General features: G+C 38.4%; 1 protein-coding gene across 1 annotated transcript in view; it reads right to left on the bottom strand.

The window, feature by feature from the left end:
• Positions 1 to 21366, bottom strand: part of MAST4 (microtubule associated serine/threonine kinase family member 4) — a gene marked incomplete at its 5' end in the record, with an annotated part of 284622 nt that overhangs the window by 8239 nt on the left and 255017 nt on the right. The window contains 12 exons of the mRNA XM_080637246.1: positions 207 to 329; positions 2162 to 2391; positions 4194 to 4394; positions 6091 to 6323; positions 6413 to 6540; positions 8469 to 8581; positions 8826 to 8948; positions 12397 to 12498; positions 15534 to 15699; positions 16425 to 16557; positions 17636 to 17774; positions 18484 to 18692. Of these exons, the coding sequence (XP_080493372.1) occupies positions 207 to 329; positions 2162 to 2391; positions 4194 to 4394; positions 6091 to 6323; positions 6413 to 6540; positions 8469 to 8581; positions 8826 to 8948; positions 12397 to 12498; positions 15534 to 15699; positions 16425 to 16557; positions 17636 to 17774; positions 18484 to 18692 (1900 nt within the window). The remainder of the gene's footprint in view (positions 1 to 206; positions 330 to 2161; positions 2392 to 4193; positions 4395 to 6090; positions 6324 to 6412; positions 6541 to 8468; positions 8582 to 8825; positions 8949 to 12396; positions 12499 to 15533; positions 15700 to 16424; positions 16558 to 17635; positions 17775 to 18483; positions 18693 to 21366) is intronic.

Below are 21366 nucleotides of genomic sequence, written 5' to 3'. Positions count from 1 at the left end.
ACTCAAATCATAGCAGGATATATGAAGTCACTGACCTTTCTCCAGAGCTGTGCTTGCTATAGTACCTTAGAGCTTGTATTTGAACAACTACAAAATCCAGTAACTGATCTCTAAAGGAAATCAACATAACCCCGCAACCCCTTTTGCTGTCAGTGTTTGCTGTCAAAACAGCAAGAACTTTTGTATCCCAGTTGTTCAACAGTTACCTTTATCAACAACTCAATGACTTCTGTATGAACAAGACCATGCACTGGCTCTTCATTGATATGAGTAATCAGGTCTCCAGCTTTTAAACCTGCTTGGTAAGCCGCACCTCCTTCTTCCACATTCTGGAAATCAGAGATGAAGAGAATACACACAAAATGGACCTCTCTTTAACCTTCCTACTTTAAAGATCAGGCTTTGTTTAATAAAATCCTTCTACATCAGCTGGTAGTAAAGGAAACTTACAGATATTAAGTTATATAAAGGAAGAAAAAAAAAAATCAGACCAGCCATTTCACCATCAACTACCCTACTCAAACTTTATACTCACATGGAGTGTTTCAAAGCTCACTGAAACACTGCTTGTTGCCAGTGTTATTATGGAAGATCTGTATAGCAGGGCAGTTTTTATGCATGACAGAGAAAGGGTGATTCACTCCCCCTGCCAAAATGTCGTAATTGAATCAAGATTTTTAGCATGTGACATGGAGAAATACTGATGTAATTAACACAGTGGTCATACGAAATACCTTAATCATGATAAAAATTAACTTCGCCATATAATTAAGAATTGCTTTCATTTGGTTCAAATTCACCAGGCTGCCCATTACAGGAAACAATACATCACAAAGGGGATGACAGACCAAAACAAACTGAATTGCAAATTATTCCGAAGAGGGGTTAAATAATTTGTTGTAATTGAAGAATTTTAAGGCATGCAGCCACCACCGAAGCTTACAATGCTTACTGAACTAATCCCTAGAAACCTATGGTGTCTTGAAAAAAGCCAAGGTTTCACTTTTACTGCAGTGTACCATTTTATTCTCTTCCTTTCACTATTGATGATGCTACACCAGTGGCAAGAAAACCAATTTTTATGTTTATTCCATTATCAAATGTACCCCTTCCTCTACATTCAATGTTCTTGATGAATTAATAGGTCTGAGAGGTAAACATGAATGAAAAATGAGTAATACACTACCACATCAGAAGCATTGCTACTTCAAAATCTACAGTACATACTTAAAACAAAGCACTGTACAAAACTTCAAAGCTTTTGATATTTGTGGTAATCAACTTTTCAAAACTACTTCAGGTATTTTAAATATTTTATACACACACACAATATGTATGCATGTATAACATATAAATGATATAAAATACACGATGTTATCAACCTCAATTATAAAATAAAAAATGCATATATATTTACGCAAATACGTATTTATTTTACAATTAAGGAGGTTGAAAACCAATGGAAGAACTTCTGTCTTTTCCTTTAGACTGTCTCCCACTTGAAATTAGTTGTGAAGAAAGAATGAAAAATACAGGCTTTATTCAAGACAGTCAAGTCTTCTTCCTATGCCTAGCCCTCAAAAGTATTCACAATTCCAAGTGACTTATACATTTCCACACAAAAGAAAGCCAGTGCTTGAGACCAGCCTACTTGTGTCTAGTAAAATACCGTTGATTTCATTAATCCCTTAATTAATGCAGTTTAATAGACTCCCTGTGTATTTCAACTATTACTGTTTACCATCTCCTGGCTGTGCAGATACTGCCCTCAATCAAAGAGGGGCTGCACCAACCCTTCGGATTTCTAAGCCACAGCACTTTGAACTTACACATGACTATTCACAATTACCAAACTTTCCAAAAGGGAAAGTGCAGAACCATGCGGAAGGGCATCATATGTGGTAGCTTGTGTTGTCCCTACAGTCAACACCAGCCTTGTGTACAGGCATGAATTTCATTCTAAGCAAATTGTTTGATTTTCACATGATTTACAACACGATTTACACATGGTTTACAACATGATTTACAACATGATTTATAACATGATTTACAACATGATTTACACAGCCACAAACAGATACCACAGGTATAAAATTCAAAAGAAAATTCATCATTACAGTTTTCTGTGGCTGAATAGAGGCAAAAAAAATTATTATCTTACCCAAACAATATGATGTACAGTGTAGATATCGCTGTCACCCACGTAAACCCTGATTGCTCGGATGGTGAAGCCATACTTTTTTCCTGAGCTGTGAATTACTATTGGTTGATGAGGACTTGGAGCAGCAATTGATGAATCACGGCTGGGAGATGAATCTCGGGAGGATGAAGGATCAGATGACAGGGAATGAGGAGACATAGGACTTCCCAAAGGAGAAACACCAAACACATCTGGAAGAAAAAAATCTGACTATTTAAAGTACATTCTGAGCACACACAAATACAGACACAGAACAGGGAATGTGCTTATTTTTATGACATCTTTATGTCAAAATTTGACATTTGTTCAATGTCAAATTCAAACTGCCTTTGAATAAACACTCTCCTCCCCCAGCAGTGTTTATCCTACCTGTTTAACCAACAATCAGATCTTAGAACTTCTTCCCCTGTACTGTAAAGTGCATTTTTTAATGCAAGGGTTGCTTTGTTACACGTGTTTCTTTCTAGAAAGGAAACACATTCATTGCTAACTTTCAAAGACCAATTCCAGCCTCTTCCTAACAAATATTCATTAAAAAAAAAAAACACCAGAGTTTGGTAGCCAATATTATTTGAGGAGTACAACCAAAACCATCCCCTAAATCATCCAGCAATGATAAATACAGCAGTAGTTTGAGTTTGGGGTTGTTTGGTTTGTGTTGGTTTTGAGTTTTATTCTGTTTCAATTATATATACATACAGATAAAGACTAACGTAATTAAACCTCATATTGGTATATAGGACAGTAACTCAAACACTTATAACAAAGCCCCACTTCTACATTCTGCTACACCATGTACGAACACAAGAATTTCTTGCAACAACAGTACCTGTTACAGCTTCATTTTATTTTACTGTTTTGAAATCACTATGTGCTCATTATTGTGCAAATGTAAACACAACTGCAGCAGCATAAACATACTCTTGTGACTGTAACAGGGTGACAGATCTGCAAAGGAATGCAACCCAGGTTTGGTGTTCCATGCCAAGCCATGTTACGTGAGGGCAGATACACTTTGACAGCAGAAGCACTACTCCCTGAATTCGAGTCATCAGAGGCTCCCAGACATCAGTATCACTAGGCTAATACTGAAATCCCACAGAACAGCCAAGCTCCAAGGGCAGCTGTCACTGTCACCTTCTAGCTCTGAAACATGTCCAGATCTCCTGCACTCTGCCTTCTACTGTGTCTGGGACATGCCCTGTGACTCAGCTATATGACTCAGGTCAGGAATACTGGCTGTCTGTTGCTGTAGTTTACTTCATGGATAAGTATGAATAAGGTAGGCTTTTTTGGACACCAGGTTCAGCTAATGTAGAAGATTTTGGTTAATACAGATATGATGACAACATTTCAGGTGTAACTAAAGCTATTTTATAGAACAATGCTGAGATTAACCTGAAAGAAAGTAACTCAGTAACTTAAAGGAAGTAACTCAATATGTATCATCTTTGAATTTAGTGATTCTTGCTTGACAACTGTGAAAGAACTACTAGAGTACAAACCGATGACTAACTCTGGAGTGTTTCTTGGCTGTGTAATTACCCGTGTCTGTATCATGCTCCTGTGACAGCTAATCTTTCTGGCTTATCCTTTTCCTTACAGGAGAAGAGGAAGACACAGTAAGGCTGAAAGTGCTGCTGTAACAAACAGCTATTCTTGCAGTTGCATACAGTGAACTACTTAAAACTTAAGCTACATCCCTACTGTATGATGGGCCAAAGACTGAATCCTGCATGCTGCTGTGCATGCACATGGTCCAACACAAACTAGTCACCACAAAGCTGTATTTTTGCCTGTCAAAGAAGGTCCTTCAGCTGTAATGTGATCACTGTAACTCACTGATGAGACTGTGCCATCTAGTAACGCACATGAACAAGAGAAATAAAGTGTGACACAATTCATTCTGGCCTCTCCAAAACCTTGCATTTACGTAATACACCATCAGATAAGCATAAATCGTAGCAATTCAAACAAAAAGATTTATCTCTACCTCCTGGGATCATGAGGGACAAAGCACTCGCAGAAAGGGATTTTGTGACTTTTCCAGAGATCTTCTTTTTCTCTGTGCTTTCTAATCGCTGGCGAGCCATGTGAGATGCAACTTCATTGGGTGGCTTTGAGGAGTTATCTCTACTGTCCACACTCTCAGATCTTCCGTTTATCTGATCCAAGTGCTCAGAAAAACTGCCAACTGTACAAAGAAGAAAGGACAAACACGTTGAGGGAAAACTGGGGGTCAGGGAGAAGAAATGGTACAACTGTGACGATAGGATTTTTTCTTTCAAGTTCATAAAACAACATTACAGAAATCTGAGTAATTTTTCTGCACTCAAGAATGAATAAATGTTAACAAAATGAACTGAAGAAACATTTTTTTTGTAGCTACTGACTAAAAATTAAGCAAGTTTGGTATTTCTATATGCAGCACTCACCAACTTAAGCACACATCTATCTTTCACATGAACTCCTCCTGAAGTAAATGAAAGGCTCTAATCCTGCATCAGTTGCTATCAGCTTCACAAGTTTTCCAAAAATCATTAAAACACCAAGCATAATTTTCTTTTTAATTATTATTATTTGCTTTTATTCTTTCGGTGGTTTTCTACAATTTCTAATTACATTGGTATTAGTCTATCATAGGTAATGAACTTCAATGACACTGAATGGAGGAAGGACAACAATGTTTCAAACAATGAAAAAAACCATAAAGGCTCGCATATCAAGGGTAGGTTGCCTATTCAAAGACACAGCATAGAAATTCCTAGTATTAGTTTAAGGTCACTGAATATCGCATTGCTAATGGACCAAAAAAAAAGAAGAAATTATTCTTAAGTGTAACAGAAGTAGATCACTTTGAGTTATCACTGTGACTGCCATGCTAAGCCTAACACTGGAACACAGGCAGTGAGCAAGACTTGGAATACAGCACAGTCAAGGTTTTCACCAAGAGAAGGAGATGGAAATGTCTGTATAGCTGGGTGAGCCTGAGGAAATTTATCTTTCCAGAAATGGAGAGGAGGAAGTGGAAGGAAAATGCGAACTACAAGGGAAAGCAGGAGTATGGGAATAGAAAAGGCTATCTTGAGAAAACTCAGTGAGATACAAAAGAGAAGTAAGCTGAAGACAGGTAAATGTGTAGAGAAGGTAACTGGAACCTATTTATGGACAACAATGAAACCGATATAGGCCTAGATCTGTGTTAAGTATCAGGAGTTCCAAATAATTGTACAAAGCTCTTGTCTGAAAGCATACATCAAGCAAGACAGTAGGGCCCTGGAGCCTACTGAAACACATGCAAATACTTCAGCTGGGAGAGGGATGCACAGAGCAAATAAATTAAGGAAGGAATGGTTTACAACACTTCCTTTTAGACTCCTAATGACAAAAATTACTTTCACAAGTCAAAGACAATCCTACCAATTGTGAAAAGTGTGTGTCATCAAGATATCTTAATTAAAACCACACAATGGTGTAGCATGGAGAACAGTAATACATGTCCACTGGAACAACTGGAGAATGCTAAAAAAAGGAACACCAAACACCAGCTTCAGTGGGGAAAGACAAAAAACAGTGCTTTAAGTGCTCAAGGGGTTTAAGACCCTGCAAAGGCTAAATGGTCAAGTCACTGTTTTATTCACTTGTTGAGAAGACCTCCAGACTCTGTGAGGTAACCCCACATGTTGGTGTTTCCAAAAACGTTGAAAATTTCATACATATTTTCACAAGATTTTATTAGCTTGAGCCTAAGCCCAAACCAGACCTGTCTTAGGATGGCTATTTTTTAAAGCTGTTCTGAAATACCTGACTTTTAAATCCATAAATGTTACTGCTAAACAAAGAAGGTCCATAATTGTTTCTAATGTCACAAGAGACCCACTGTGGATTACCTGACAGAGTCGAGCTGCTGATCGTACTTGCTGGAGTGGTTACTTCAGGTTCGTCTTGCACTACTTCCTCACTCACAAATACAGGTTTTTCCTGTTCCTCCCGGGGTCCTACTAAGCCAGCAGAATCATCCTGTTCTCCTTCGGCTGATATGGCCAACTTTGGAAGCAAACCAGAGCTGCGACGCTGCCTGCTACTCTCAGTGTCAGAGGAGATGGATGTAGATATTTGTTGTCTGCATTAAAAATAAACACTCATGAGATAAGGAGGCCTGTCACCTGGCGAGCAGGACCAGGACCACTTCCAGCACCTCCTTCTACTTACATTTCAGAATATTCTGAACTCCAGCTTAAAGATTCCACAGAAGGCAACGTCACACTTTTTGGTTTGTCTCCTGTGTCTTCCTTTTCTTCACCTTGTGTTTGAGCAACTCGATCTATGCTACTAAAAACCTATCACAGACAAAAAAAACCCCAACAACAAATAAACAAAACCCCCAACTCATTGCTGATGTATTTGACAGAAAAAGATATGCAGGAAAGCACATTTCAACAATTCCGTGATTCTAAATGCTTACACAGTATTTCGGAGTGCAAACTTCAAGCTTCTTGAGCCTTTTAAAATTCCAAAGTTTGTGCTCTTAAAATGCTTTCCTATTTTGTTTTCTTCCTCTTCATGTACAGGATCATGAATAATATCTATTCTCATTACAGATTCACAAGCCTTCTCTTCATTTCACTGTGTGAATCAAGAGGGTGCAAACAAAATCCACAGCCTTGGGGTCTCTAAGACCCAGGATAATGCACATTGTGGATTAATTCACAACCATAAAACAAATCAGGGTAAAAAAACCTTAACCCTAAGATAATTAGTGTTTACCAGTCAGGTGTAGAAAACTGAAAGATTAATCTGAATTGACTCTGAAGTTAAGAAAAACTTACTTGGCTAAAGGATTTAGAGCAAATAAACTCTGATCACTGAATTTTCTTGTTTGCTTAGCTAACAAACAGCACACACAAATTGTCAGCTGTACATTCTACAGTCTGAGAGGCACAGCTAGAGATGCAATGACATAATGACATTAACAAACCAAACTATTACAGTGGTACAGAACTTTGAAAAGGACAGAAGTTCACAGAATCACAAAATGAGGTTGGAAGGGCCTCTACCAGGTCATATTGCCCAATCCCTCTGTGCACAACCAAGGTCAACCTGGAGCTGGTTGCTTGGGCCAATATCCAAATGGCTTCTGAAGACCTCCAAGGATGAAGACTCCAAAACTTTCCTGGACAACTTATGCCAGTACTCGATCAGCCTCACAGTTAAGTGTTTCCTTGTCTTCAGATAGGATTGCCTGTGTTTCAGTTTGTGCCCACTGCCCTTCATCCAAGTTGTCCCCAGAGAGACTGTGTCATTTACCAGTATCTGATTTTGAAACACACCAAGTCAAAATGAAGAGTCTATATCAAATGAGGATAACTACATCCATGTTTCCTGTCTCTGCTCTTCCATGTTATCACAGATACAGTATGTATGTGGTACTGCAAAGCCAGCATAAAATCCAACAATTCTTTAAAACATAACCCAGGACAAACAAGATACAAATGCAGACTTTCCAAATACCTTTAAACAGTCCCTAAAGTGAGTTAAAGAATGTTTTTAAATAGAAAGCTTTTGAAAACCACTGCTGGAGGTTATGTTAAGACTAGATGAACACTCATTAGGTATTCCACTTCCATCATTTTCTGTCAATTTACCCTTCTGAGCATGTCCACTCTTTTCCTACTGGCATCCCTTATCCAGCAATAATTCATCTCAACTACTTAAGTATACTACTCTTTGGACAGTCAGTTTCACCTTCAATTCCCAGCATTCAAATCACTCCCTCAAATCCACATCTCTCCATGACCAAACCTCATGCTAACCACTACTTTGCTTTTTCTTTTCAGTCTAATGTAATTTAATTAATAGCTGCTGTAGGCTACTACTGTAATCTTTGTTATGCCATCACCTGCCAGATACACAGGACACAACTGGAGCAACATCCAAACTGCATACAAGGAAATCAATAAATGCTAATACATGTTCACTACAACAGAACAGGTTCCCTAAAATTTCTCTTATGCTATTATAAATTTGCTACAGAAATATAACAAGCTATTTATGTAACTTTTTATTACCGTCTTAAGGATTCAAGAGATAACTTCCTAGAGAATCCTGCCATGTTTTAATAGTATTCATTTAATTTTTTGTTCAGTTTCAGTTGACATTTCTTGAAGAAACAATGCCCTATTTCTTCCATATTGTTTCCAAACTCTCTAGAAGTAGCAAAATGTTTATGTAAACAACACATACTAATAATACAGTAATTTTTACTTACTTTTGAAAATCTGTGTGAACATGAAGAAAACTGTCTTATCTCCAAATTAAAATCTTCATCATTAGTGTCATCTTCTTCCTCAGTTTCCATGTGGTGGTATTTCTCAGAACGAGCTATAGACAGCGGAAATTAAATATGTGAATTTATCATAAAGAAGACGTACCAAGCTTAATATTAACTGAAAAGAGTAATTTTACTCCCAAGATTATTATTGCTGAAATGTCAAACCACTAGTGAAACTGCAAGCTGGCAGTGGTTCTGATAAAGGACATTTTCAAAGCAGTGAGCAAAAGTCAAAGGCAGTAATTACTTAAAAAGGTGTTTTTCGCAGGCTTTTTTATACCACCAAACACCTACTGTCAAAATAACTTGTGTCATCTTCAGACTCCAATTGTGGAATAAATTCTGCTTTCTGCCTCAGCAGGCTATTCCAGTCAAGGCTTCTGAAGAACTGATGCTGCTTTACTTCATATGCACCACCTGAGGGAGCCAGAGAAAAACACTTGAGCAAAAGATACCACATCCTCTGACATTATTCACCTAAACAAACCCCTGGCAAAAAAATGTAAATTATCATGAAAGCCTTAGTCCTTAGGCAGGAACATCTACTAGCCATTTCCATTAGAATCTAAACCTATCAGAGCACCTTCTCGTCTCTGTTTTGTTGTGGCCGTTTCTTTACTAGCGTTGGCATTACTTTATCATCTTCCCCCTTTAAACATTTCTGTTGTTCTGGATATACTGATTATGATCTCTCAGTGACAGTTTAGTCAGAAGCACAATATGTAGTAATCATAAAAATGTAAGTATGTGTATTAGATGAGTAAGTACAAGTTAGAAAGTAATGAAAACGATTTTTAACAGGAAATACCCTATAATTTATCTTCTTATAGATTACTCCCTTCTTGTTATACAATCAAACTAGTTTCAAGTTAAGAAGCAACTGTATGAACACAAAGAAATACTGGAATTTTTGTCTGGGGGGGCTGGGTGAGTATATTATTAACAAGCATTGATCTAACCCTAAAAACTGAACAGGTAATCTGCAGCAGCAAGAATTACTGCCAACTGGATTGTACTGGGTTTATGTGCCACAGTTTTGGCAGTGGAGGGCTGCAGGGGTGGCTTCTATGAGAAGATGCCAGATGTTTCCCCCATGTCTGACAGAGCCAATGCCAGCCAGACCCAAGATGGTCCCACCACTGGCCAAGGCCAAGCCCATCAGTGACACTGGGTAGTGCCCCTGTGATAACATTCACAAAAGAGTAAAAAAAAACTGCTGCACAACAGCATTGAGAGGAGAGAGAATATGAGAGAGCAGCAACTCTGCAAGACACCTAGGTCACTGAAAGAGAGGAGGAGATGCTCCAGGCAGAGGAGCAGAGATTCCCCTGCAGCCTGTAGTGCAGTCCATGGTGAGGCAAGCTGTGGCCCTGCAGCCCATGGACGTCCATGGTGGACAACATATCCACCTGCAGCCTATGGAGGCCCATGCTGGAGCAGATCTCCACCCTGCAGCCCCTGGAGGATCCCACACCAGAGCAAGGATGCCTGAAGGAGGCTGTGACCCTGTGAGAAGCCCCTGCTGGCCAAGATCAATCCACTACAATGATTCAGAATTCATTATGCCAAAACTAAGTCAGCAGAGAGCCACTGAAAAAGTCTCAAGTCTGCAGGATTGGTCTCCAACTCAGTCTCAAGATTTCTAAGCTGCTTCTTTGTTTTTCTGACTGCAGCAGGGAAAAAGTAAAAAAAAGCAAATATTCCTGAACAAAACCAAAATCACATCTCATTGAAAGTCACTAGCTAAGGAGTGAACATTTCTCTTAAGCACAGCAATGGGATATTACACCTGAACTGTGTAATTTTTGATTGGTATCAGACACCTCAAACCCTAAGAGGTCCTTTTTCTGTAATTTTCCTTCTTCAAAACAAGCATAGTATCTATCTCTCTTCCTTCAACTTAACTATGCCACTCAGGTCTCCTGAGCAAATACACAATTAGGATTTTCACAGAGTGTTATACAGCTAGCTAATGCATATTAGACAGATAGCACTGTTATTTGAAATGCATGGTGGAGCCTGGGATAAACAGTGCTGTTTTTCCAGAGCCCCTGTGAGACTTGTCACATTGCAGTCTCTGTTCTTGAAGTTGTTCCTGACATTAAAAAAACCCCAACAACTTTGTTGTGGCTTCTAAACACCCCTCTGTGCTTCAAAGAAATGGCTGCTCAATTTCCTTCTTCAGGCTGTCAGCTCTTGAGAGACCATGAACAGTTTAAAGAAATCAGTCACTGCACAGATGTTCCATGTGTTGGCACTGACCATCACAGTAGTTAAGACAGCCTCATTCTAGCCAATCCACTTTCTCAACCACCTGTAGTAAGAGAGGCAGAATTTGCAATCTACTTCTGACCCAGCCTCTCACAGGGAGGCTCACAGTCTTGAATTAACACTGTGTTTACCAGGAAAAAGCATCTTGGCAATGAAACAACAATGCCTGAAAGCAGTATACCTGAAAGAAAGGAATGGAATTAGTTGTGGCTCTTTATTTTGCCTTTGGCAGCAGTGCCCTTTGTAGCAGATGAAGCAGGCAGCAAGAGAAGCTGACTAGGACAACTGCTCCAGTCTTGTTCAACTCGGGGCAAGGGAGAAATCAGACTTTCGTAGAGGTCACTTATTCCTGACCATCAGCTACAGTGAAGTCTAAGGCCTGTTCATACAGATCCCAGACTCTCAGAGAACAAGGGACATACAGTTCCCTCATCTGAAGTCATGTCCCAAAGAAGATCTGTCACGTGGGGCAACATCAATAGTACTTGGGGTCTGGGTTTTATACACATGTACCCCCTCAAGTGAAAGTGGTAAGGCCAGTTATAAACTGATTTCTAAAGATCCTGTTTATGTTAGCTTTAAAAAATACAGAGCACAATCTGAACACTGGACTCAGTTTTGCCAGCGATTTTCCAAGTACTCTCATGCTGATTCAACCTGCCACTTGGTTTCCTTAACATCCCCATGTATTTCCATTCATGGCATACAGTGCTCACTACAAATAAGACTATACCTTTACATTTGGGCTGTTTTACATAGGGAGTCTTTTTTGCTGTGCTTATGTAGTGCTTTGGTCAGTGGAATGGCTGCCAATGAATGACAGGGGATTCCATACATTAACACTTCAAAAATCATGTGCAATATTCTTCATTAGTGCCTCTCATCCAATTCCCACAAAAATCCTGTTCCATCAACTAACAAACATAAATGTACAATGTTTTCATTAGCCTAAGCAAGCTCAATGCTCCTAATACCACATGCTCATTCCATTTTAAGAGGTTCTTCTCTCAAAATGGAAAGAGCATAGCACTGGATGACCACAGGGGAATAAGGTGACAGCTTGTGTTCTCACTGATACCCATTTACTTCCTTAACATTCACACTCAGGGTTTTGTTCTTTTTCATGCAAGGCAGTAGTGCTTGCTGAATTACAAGACCTTTCACAACACAACCTCAGACAGTCATTTCTGAACAATTAGGTAGAGTACCCATAATCCACCCTAAAGCCTGGAGGAACTAATTTGCCAGGCTAAGATACTTCTGCAAAAGGAAGCATTAGTTGTGTATTGATTCCTCTTCTCTACTTCTATGTTATTTAACGCTGTATCCATGAAAGAACATTATCCAACAGCTAACTGGGTCTTTGAAAAATTTATGGTTTATGTAGAGAATTAAGAGAAGCGTAATGGCAAATGACCACATATATGCAAACTTCAAAAAAAGGACAGTCATCATCTGCTATCACGGCATGTTGTCATGCTACTTGTCCTGATAGGTATTTCCCGAGGAAAACAAATAGGTGAACAAAAGCTTGCAATGCCAAATACACAAACCATTTCCAGCACACTAAAAATATAAAACAGGGCCTCCTAACCTGTTCCCAGTCTTTCCAACGGATTCTGCCTGAGCAGCAGGGTAATCAGATCCTGGGCATCTGGAGGTGGTGCTTCATCCTTTTCAGGCCAGTTGATTTCATCTAGCAAAACAGAAAGTTGTTTGTTATTACTGAAGTCTGATCCCAACATTCAGCAGAAACTCTGAAAGCTCTCATAGCAAGCTATCAGTAAAGCTGAGTCAAGGCAACTTTTCAAGTTGTGCTCTGTTGCATATCAATTACTTCTGATTTTCCTACTCTCTATACAAACTCCATAAACACGCTGCTTATGGGAACGCATGTTCTCATTTTCCTCGGAAGTATCCTTTCACCTGAAACCGTGTTTAATAACAGAATAAAGGAATGCTTGACTCATGGAAAACTATTGCAAAATATTAGCAAAACTTGTACGCTGTCCCTTCTTCCTGGCCACCCCACCCAAATCATGCTTTAAATTTCAGTTCTGTTCCATGGAAATTGCTGTTAAGAAGGACACAGCTGACCCGGCCTAGCAGTCACTGCTCACATCTGCAATCTTTCTCTTCTAATGCTAGCAGACTTCCATGACTAACAGCCAACATATTGTACTCTGCTCTGGAAAGATACATGCCAATGGAGCTTTCTTCCAAGTGCTGCATAGCTGCACCTCACTCTACTGCCTCTTCTACCACTAAGGCTTTTGCACTTCATAGCAAGCTGGACTTAAATCATGCAACTGAGATATTAAGCCCTGCAGTATACAGGTAAGGCTGAAAAAAGAAATTCCGCTAAATTTTCATTTAAATTAAACAATGGAAAATTGTGCCAGTTTCGATATGAACATGAACTTTGTAACAAGCTTACACAGCAAGTTTTGTCTGATTTCTATCAGAAGCTGACTCCAAGAATGTAATATACTGCAGGTTTAGACAAAACTCTGCAGAATTTTCTTAAGAGGTAAAAGGATTTTGGCATCAAAGAAACAGAATGCTCAAGAAACAGAGAAGACTGTTACGGATTTTGTCATTGTATGATCTAGACATTTCCTTAAAAATTATCATAATTGGAGAAATAACCACTAGAAGCTACACACAAGTTTAATTGCTGTATTTCAGGGTTTAAGGAAAGGTACTGAAATAAGAGGCATAAATGTTTCTGAAGCACTATTTTTAACATTTTGTTTTAATTAACATTTTAAGCATCTAAATTTATTTATACTGAGGCCTGCCATAGCTGTACTTATACAGATTGGGGGCAGGGAAGGCAATCTGCAATGAAGAAAGAGCAAGGTATAATATGAGGGAACAAGATTTTAAAGTACATTATAGAATTTCACCCACAGAAACTGAATAAAAATCCAGGCTATGGATTGGGTTCTTTAACACAGCTTTTACAGTTGAATACCCTTGTACCATACATTTTAGCATTTATTTTAGTATTTATACCCTTGGACCATATATTTTAGCATAGGAAACTTATCCAACAGAAGAATTCTCCTGCAAATGCTGCAAGAATGGTTTCAGAAAGTAAGGATATTTAAAACAGCAGAAACTGACAAGACAGTATCAAAAGAGGAAACTAAGCTGACCAACAGGCTTGGAGAGCCAGTGGGAACAGATCAGGTTTACAAACTTACACTTCTACAATTTCTGGAAGATAAAATGGACACATTCAAACAGATAAGGTTATTTACATAAGTATCAGCTAGATTATAACACATGATAATTTGTTTTCCAAAATTTAAAATTACTGCCACAGGCAAAATAAAGTCTAAAGTGCAAATGCTGTCATTAATTTTAGACTATTCCCTCCCCTTCTTCCAGTCAGAGAGCATTAAGATAAAAACACATGTGCACCTGTCTGGAAATGCAATAAAAACATGAGCTATTTTCATGTTTGCCTGCCTACAGCTTCCACTGCAGTTTGAATTTGATTTGGAAAATAAAGCATGAATACGCATCGCAGCCATGAGGCATTCAGAACAAAGCCAGCATTTGCTGCTTGCTTTAATTAAACAGTTGATTCTCCTTGCCGCTCAGGGCTTGGCGTATCACATCAGAAAACAACATGGTTATAAATCCATGAACAGCTAGGATGTTGTATAAAGAGGTCATATACTAGAGGCAACACACAAATCAATTTCATTACAGTTTACAAGCAAGTTTGGCTTTCAGCTTCACATAAGGAGGAAAGTGAGACGACAGCGTCTCCTTAAGTACAAAAGGGGCTTTGCTGCATTCTCACTACCTCAGAGTATGACACCAGAGGTATGGTCAGTTTTTTGTTTCTGTTGGGCTTTCTGGTTGTTGTTTGGGCTGGTTTTTTGACAGTTGTTTCGGTTTGCTGTTTGGTGGCTTCGTCTTAGCTACTGGACATTTTAAGCAGACTATAAAACAGACTGGGAAATAGTAAGAGATGCCATTCTGTTAAACTCTTGGCATAAATAGAGGCCCTCTACATCTGTGCATCTGGGAAATTTATGGAAACAGCAGGTAGGATAGTAAACAATTCTGTTTAATTATCATTCAGTTTTGCCATAAGCCACATAACAATACTTAGGGTCAGCTTGCAGGTCAAGAACTAAAGGGTTATTGAATTTTAAATGGAAGAAGAACAGCTGCTATAGAAATAACATTGCAGTACAACAATCACCAATGAAATCATTTGCAATCTGTGAATTGAATTTGTTTCCTTCTCCTTCCCATTATTTATTATTTGTGAGACATTTGTTTTAGGGTTTTATTACATCTTTGTTAATTTCTTCAATGTGCCATGAGGCATGTTCCCATTTATGCAAATTCATTTTAACCGTTTCTTCTTGGGTATAATTTCTTCGCTAAAGACTGAAATCACTGTGCCACAGTGGCACTACTTTTCAACTAATACTGCTTTTCTTTTCTAAACAACGCAGCTTAACCAATGCATTTCCGCACTTCTGTACTTAGCAACAATATTCTGTAAGCTCAGCTTTTAAACCAAATTTAGTCTTATCGCTTTGACAACAACCTGCTAATACAATAACATGATAGTGGTGAGGCAAAACTAGCTTGAAAACCTAGCCTATCAGTAAAGTTGTAGATACATTTACTATTAACAGAAAGTGACATGTTTCACAGCAAGATGAGTAATCTGGGTTTTTTTTTTACAATGATCCTCACCACTGATTACTTGTCCGAACAGCTCTTCTGGTGTATCTCCAAAGAATGGCACACACCCAACAAGAAATTCATAAAGGATAATTCCCATAGCCCACCAGTCCACTGGTTTTCCGTAACCCTGTCTCAGTATCACTTCAGGAGCTATGTATTCAGGTGTACCACAGACCTAAAATAAAGAAAATAAGTATGAGAGTAAAACAAGTCTAATTGAGCTGTGTCACATTACTGACAGTTTTGGAAACATAACATAATATATAAACATGGAAAAAAGGAATTCAGTAGGTTTTAGTCTGCTGACTTCACATAACTGCTAACGTTTTTAGAATGACCTAGCTATGTTTACAGGCATCATAATGAACATTTGTGTATCTGCCATGCAAAGGACAGTTTGAATTTCGTACATGGAAGTCCATCATGGCAAATCTTTTATTTAACTTAAACATACTCCTATCTTTATATGAAAGTTGTGATGGTTTTATCTTAAGTAACTTTTAGAGTGAACAGATTGTGAGCAATGGTAATGAGGCATGCTTAAAGGGAAATGGGCCATAGCAAGGATTTTAGCACCCTTGGTTGTACAATGCATAATGAGCTCCACAAGTACTCTGCTGAGACTCCTGAATTCCTTCTAAAAACAGTTTTCCATTTGTCTCTCTCACAGATTCACTTTCACACAATTAGGCTGTTCATCTTACTAACAGATCCTAATGCAGAAAGGAAAAAAAAAATCTCAGAATAATCTGCAGGGCATCAATAAAAGTAACTGACACACACAACTGGAAAACCAATGAAGAAATAACAACAGTTTAGACAGTATCATGCTACATTCCACTTGCAAAACATCACTTCATTTGAACACTCAATGTAGAACTGAAAAAGGCTGTCTCTTACTTGTTTGTCAAGGAATTCTCTCGCATCCTTCTCAATGTGACCTTCATACAGATTGGTAGTCAAACTCATTAGCCCCACCTTTGACAGCCCGAAGTCTGTAAGCTTTATATGGCCCATGGATGTTACCAATAAACTGTAAATTAGAATGATTTGAAAGTATTGTAATATAATTCAACATTATGCAGTGCTGATTACAACTATCATTATTATTACTATTATTAGACGAAAATGTTTCATTAGCACTGCAAAAATATAAAGACAGCTTAAAAAGTAATTGAACAAGGTACAAAATAAACAGGTTAAAAATCTGGTTCTTACATTTGTTACTATTAGCAGTAGTAAACAGACTTTTTCATATGCAATTGCACAACATCTTATAGAACCATACAAGTGTTGAAACCTGAATCCTATATGCTTTGAAGAAAAAGAAACAGTCATCATCTGAAAGACCTAGAATAGAGTAAATGTTGCTTTTTAAATGAGGAGAGCATTTTCTGTGGTCATTAATTGAAAAAACACTCAGGTATTAAGTTAGTCAGTAACTAATACTACACTGGCCTGAAGTATCATGCTATGAAGGTATTGTCACTCAAAGAAGCACGATCTAATTCTTTCTTTAAATATAAAACTTGCAGCTACCATACTTTTTACTGCAGCTACTTGCTGTAATGTTATTTACGTGTACAGAAGAAACAGTTTTCTGAATACTGAAAAAAACAACCGAACAAAAAACTCATGCAATAGGAAAGATTTTCCAATTTGGGCAATCTTGCCTTCATATATGCAAATATCTGGAAGTTGGTGATACTTAGTCTTAAAACAGTATTTTAAGCATACTTAGAAAGATCTTTTCCTTAATGACCAAAATCAATTTCTCTCAATTCAGCTGGAAGAGTAAACACTTTCTTTTTTTTTTTTTTTTTTCTACTCTGTTATCTCTTGCATCTGAAAGACAGAAAATTCAAAAAATCTCTTTTGGACCCCCCTCCCCTCAACCTCCCCCCCCATTTTCTGCAATTGCAGGTAGTGAAAAATACAAATACTGTGCAGAAATTGTGAATCTACATGACATTCTCATTTTTAAAAAAACCTGAAAAACCAACAAACAAAAACCAACAAAATATTTCAAGTACATTAAAAGGAAGTTTACACCTTTGATATTTTATCTAACAATTTCTAAGTCTTCTTTTGGGTATATTCTATACACATACTTGTCTGGTTTCAAATCCCTGTGTACGATTCCATAATTATGAAGGTATTCCAAGGCCAGAACAGTCTCTGCAAAGTACATCCTTGCCATGTCTACAGGTAAGGGGCCCATGTTCTTCATCAAAGTAGCACAGTCTCCACCTGTGGAAACAGAATAAATGGTCCAGACGACACTATAAATTCTGAGCGGTATCAGTATAAGCCATATATGCTGCAGAAAGAGACATAAACTGCAGTCACAAATGTTTATTTTCCAGTCAAGTGATTCAACTGACCATGTAACCATACCAACTCTTGTACTGAAAACACAGTGTAAAGCTGAGAGTGAGCAGTTCAAGGGTTCAGCTGGAAACTAATAAAGTCTGTGCTGCTACAGGTGGAGGGAGCACAAAAACCCCAACCCCACACAACCATAGTCTGGGTATCTCATATTGCACTACCTCTGCTCACTGTCTCCTTCAGCATCAGCACCTTTTCAAATTGCTTCCTCTTCCCTCTTCCTTTGTAAAACTAACTAGTACAAATACCCCAACATGTGCTAATGAAAATTTCAACTCCAGAAAAGCGAACAGCATTGCCACAAGAATTTCTGAACACTAGGACACTTACGATTACAGTCTATGAGAAACTTATTCAAACAGCAGTTATTTCCCATTGTAGCTGGAGCTCAAGTGTTTTACAAGCTCCCTCTGGAAGATGACTAGAAAAAAGCCACCTTGCTGTTGGATTTAGATAATAAATCTGTATTGTCAGAGTACAGAGGACCCAAGGAAGCCCTTCTAATGCAAGGACCATATGGGTTATTTTTCTTTCTTCTTGTAAGAAAATGAAAATAGAACAGCCACTTTACCTTCTACATACTCCATGACCATACACAAATGACGCCTTGTTTCAAAAGAACAATACATGCTGACTACAAACGGATTTTCTGCAAATGTCAGGATATCACGCTCAACAAAGGCCTGTTGGATCTGGTTTCGGAGGATGAGATTCTGCTTATTAATTTTCTTCATGGCAAATCTTTGTCTGGTTTCTTTGTGTCTCACAAAATAAACCGCACTGAAGAAATTCAAACGGGAAAGAGAAAGAAAAAACTCTGAATAACTGTTAAAATATATATTTTAAAAACTTTTTCTTTTACAAAAAAAAAAAGTATTTTTTAAAACTGCATAAGCATTATATTAAAGGCTTATGTTTTCTTTAATGTAGTTGACCTGCCTTTGACATTATAGAATGGCTACAAACCTCATTTTGTTTTATAATCAGGATGAACCTCCGTCAACAAAAATCAGTACACAAACTAAAACCAAACAACCCTGTGTCCCAAAACCAAACAACAGATACAGCAAATGCCGTCCAACAGATACAGCAAATGCTCTCAGCTCAGGCAGATTTTGGGTGTTTCCACCAACAAAGGGTTATATACAAAACCCAGCTATGGCACACTGTTATAAAATCATTCTTATAAATGCTGATTCTGTAAGTGCGTTGTCAGATAATTATGACTCAGACTCTGTCCAGGAGACTTTAAAACATGTCACAGGTTTCTCATGAGGTTTGCTTCAAAGCTGTTTGATGGGGTAGCTCCCTTGTTGCCAAGTGCTAACTATTCTGTTCTTTTTCAGTCCCTGACATCAACACTGATTCATATCAGGGTAGGTCACCAGCAGGTAATCCGAAACAAAGATCATTGCATTAACCACATGGTAACGTGGGGTTAAGATGTACCTAGACACGCAGAATTTCCACTGGGGTACTCAGTACTGAGCTTCCTGTAAGCCTGGTTAGAGAATGTCAAGGCAGAGAAGCCAGCTGAAAGAAAACCTCACATGTACAAGCTGCCTTTCTTTCAAGGCTCAAGGAATCATCCTGCCATGAAACACTGACATGGGATGTTACTGCTGTGTTTCTCAGAATCCCTTGAGGCAAATCATGAAAACGTCTGCCTTGCTTGAAAACTGCTCTGTAGCATTCAATGCTTATAGCATGTCCAGTATATAATTACCACAGCAGTGAGTGTTTACAGACAGAAAAGACTACAAGGAGAAAACGGAGGGGGGGAGGGGGGAAATGGGACTCAATTAGGTTGTTTTTAAATTCAGTTTGTTGTCCCCAAGAGGTCCAATTATCAGCATACAATTATTTATTTAAACACAAAAAAGCGATTCTTGCCTTATTATTTCTGTGAAGACCTTCCCACAGCTACCAAGTTACAAGCACTGAAAGTGTCCACACGTTTCTGCTTTCCTTTGTTGACAAAAGCTTTTTCTATAAAATAAAGTTTCTCTTACTGTTTCCAAAAGTTTTCATTAATCCCTTGTTTTCGTCTGTGCACAGGGCACGCAAAAGATATTACAACATTACGAAAGTAGGGGAAAACCACCTTGGGCAAAACTCAAGACAAACCCTACTCTTCGTGCTTCCTACGAAGTCTTTCTCTCTTCTGCCCCTCCCAGGCCAGAATAAATGACTGAGTTATTCAGCTCCAGTACTCCTCTCTGCTGGCTTCATGCCTTTTGTCCTCCTGGACCTCTTCCTACCCCTCCCCTCATGCTCACTTTTCTCTCCACCCCTTCATTACAGCTTTTCCTTTGCTTTTCTCTCCCTTACATTCTTGTTTTCCTCTCTCTCATGTTGTTAACTCCTGTCACTCAGTTTTAGCTTCTTAATCTCCTGTAATTTCATCTCTGTTTTTCTATATATATTTCAGTCCCCTTGTGCTCTCCTGGCATATAGAAAAGTGAACCCTTCAAGTGCCTGAAGCTGTAATCCTTAAAAAAAAAAAAAAAAAAAAAAAAATATAATATGAAAAAACTGAGGACTGCCTGAGGACTTGGCATGCAGATCTTTCTCAGAGCTTTAATTTGGACACTGTGCCCGGATGAACTCCTGAAAGACAGATATTAATCAGAACAAATTATTACAGCATCTTAATAAATCTTTGCAGATCATGCGGATCTATAGGATCATTACTACCACATTTAAAGATGAAGATCCAGTAAGTTCTAAGGACTATGTAGTCCAGTAACTATCTGGGACATTCTGGCTGTGTTTCTCCAGCTCTATAAATCCCATTCTCCAGTTGTACAGTCACAGGCAGGCACTTTCCACTGGGATTCAGTTACCTTCAATTCCTCAGGAAAAAAAACCCTGTTTAGTTCAAGTTTACTAGACCCACAAGACAACTGCAACACAACTGTCCCTCTCACACTTACAGAGGCATACACTGTTTATGTAATACTATGTGCTTTTAAATGATCCTTAACATACAAAAATGTTGAACATCGCTTATTCACATCCTCTAATCACAGAAACTGCAGCAAACAGCATTTATGCTTTACAAAGAAAACTATGTCCTAGCAGCAGCATGTTATTCCTGTAGAAGACCCCCACTTCTTCCTCCAGGATGCTCCCAATTCACAGCAGTGGTGCCATTTCCTTAGCCTACCAGTTTGCTGAACTAAGCACGCTACAACAACTGTGCCTGGGACTGCCTGTGACACTGGCATGTCCTCAGCTCCCACAGTTTGAAAGTTGTCAATAAAATGATAAATAGAAAGTGAAATATTCCAAAACAATTAAATAACCATGTATAAACTGCCTGGACTTAAAAAACAAAACAAAACGAGCCCCCAAAAACCCAACAAAAAAACCTTTACATGTTCCTGCACATAAGTGGGGCTTCAACTTAAGTAGAAAGCTTGGAGTAAAGCACACATCTGCTGAGACACAA

Source organism: Psittacula echo (assembly GCF_963264785.1).
Source record: "Psittacula echo genome assembly, chromosome: Z".
NCBI lineage: Eukaryota > Metazoa > Chordata > Aves > Psittaciformes > Psittacidae > Psittacula > Psittacula echo.
The sequence above is the reverse complement of the archived record's forward strand: the minus strand, read 5'-3'. Positions and strand labels throughout refer to the sequence as shown.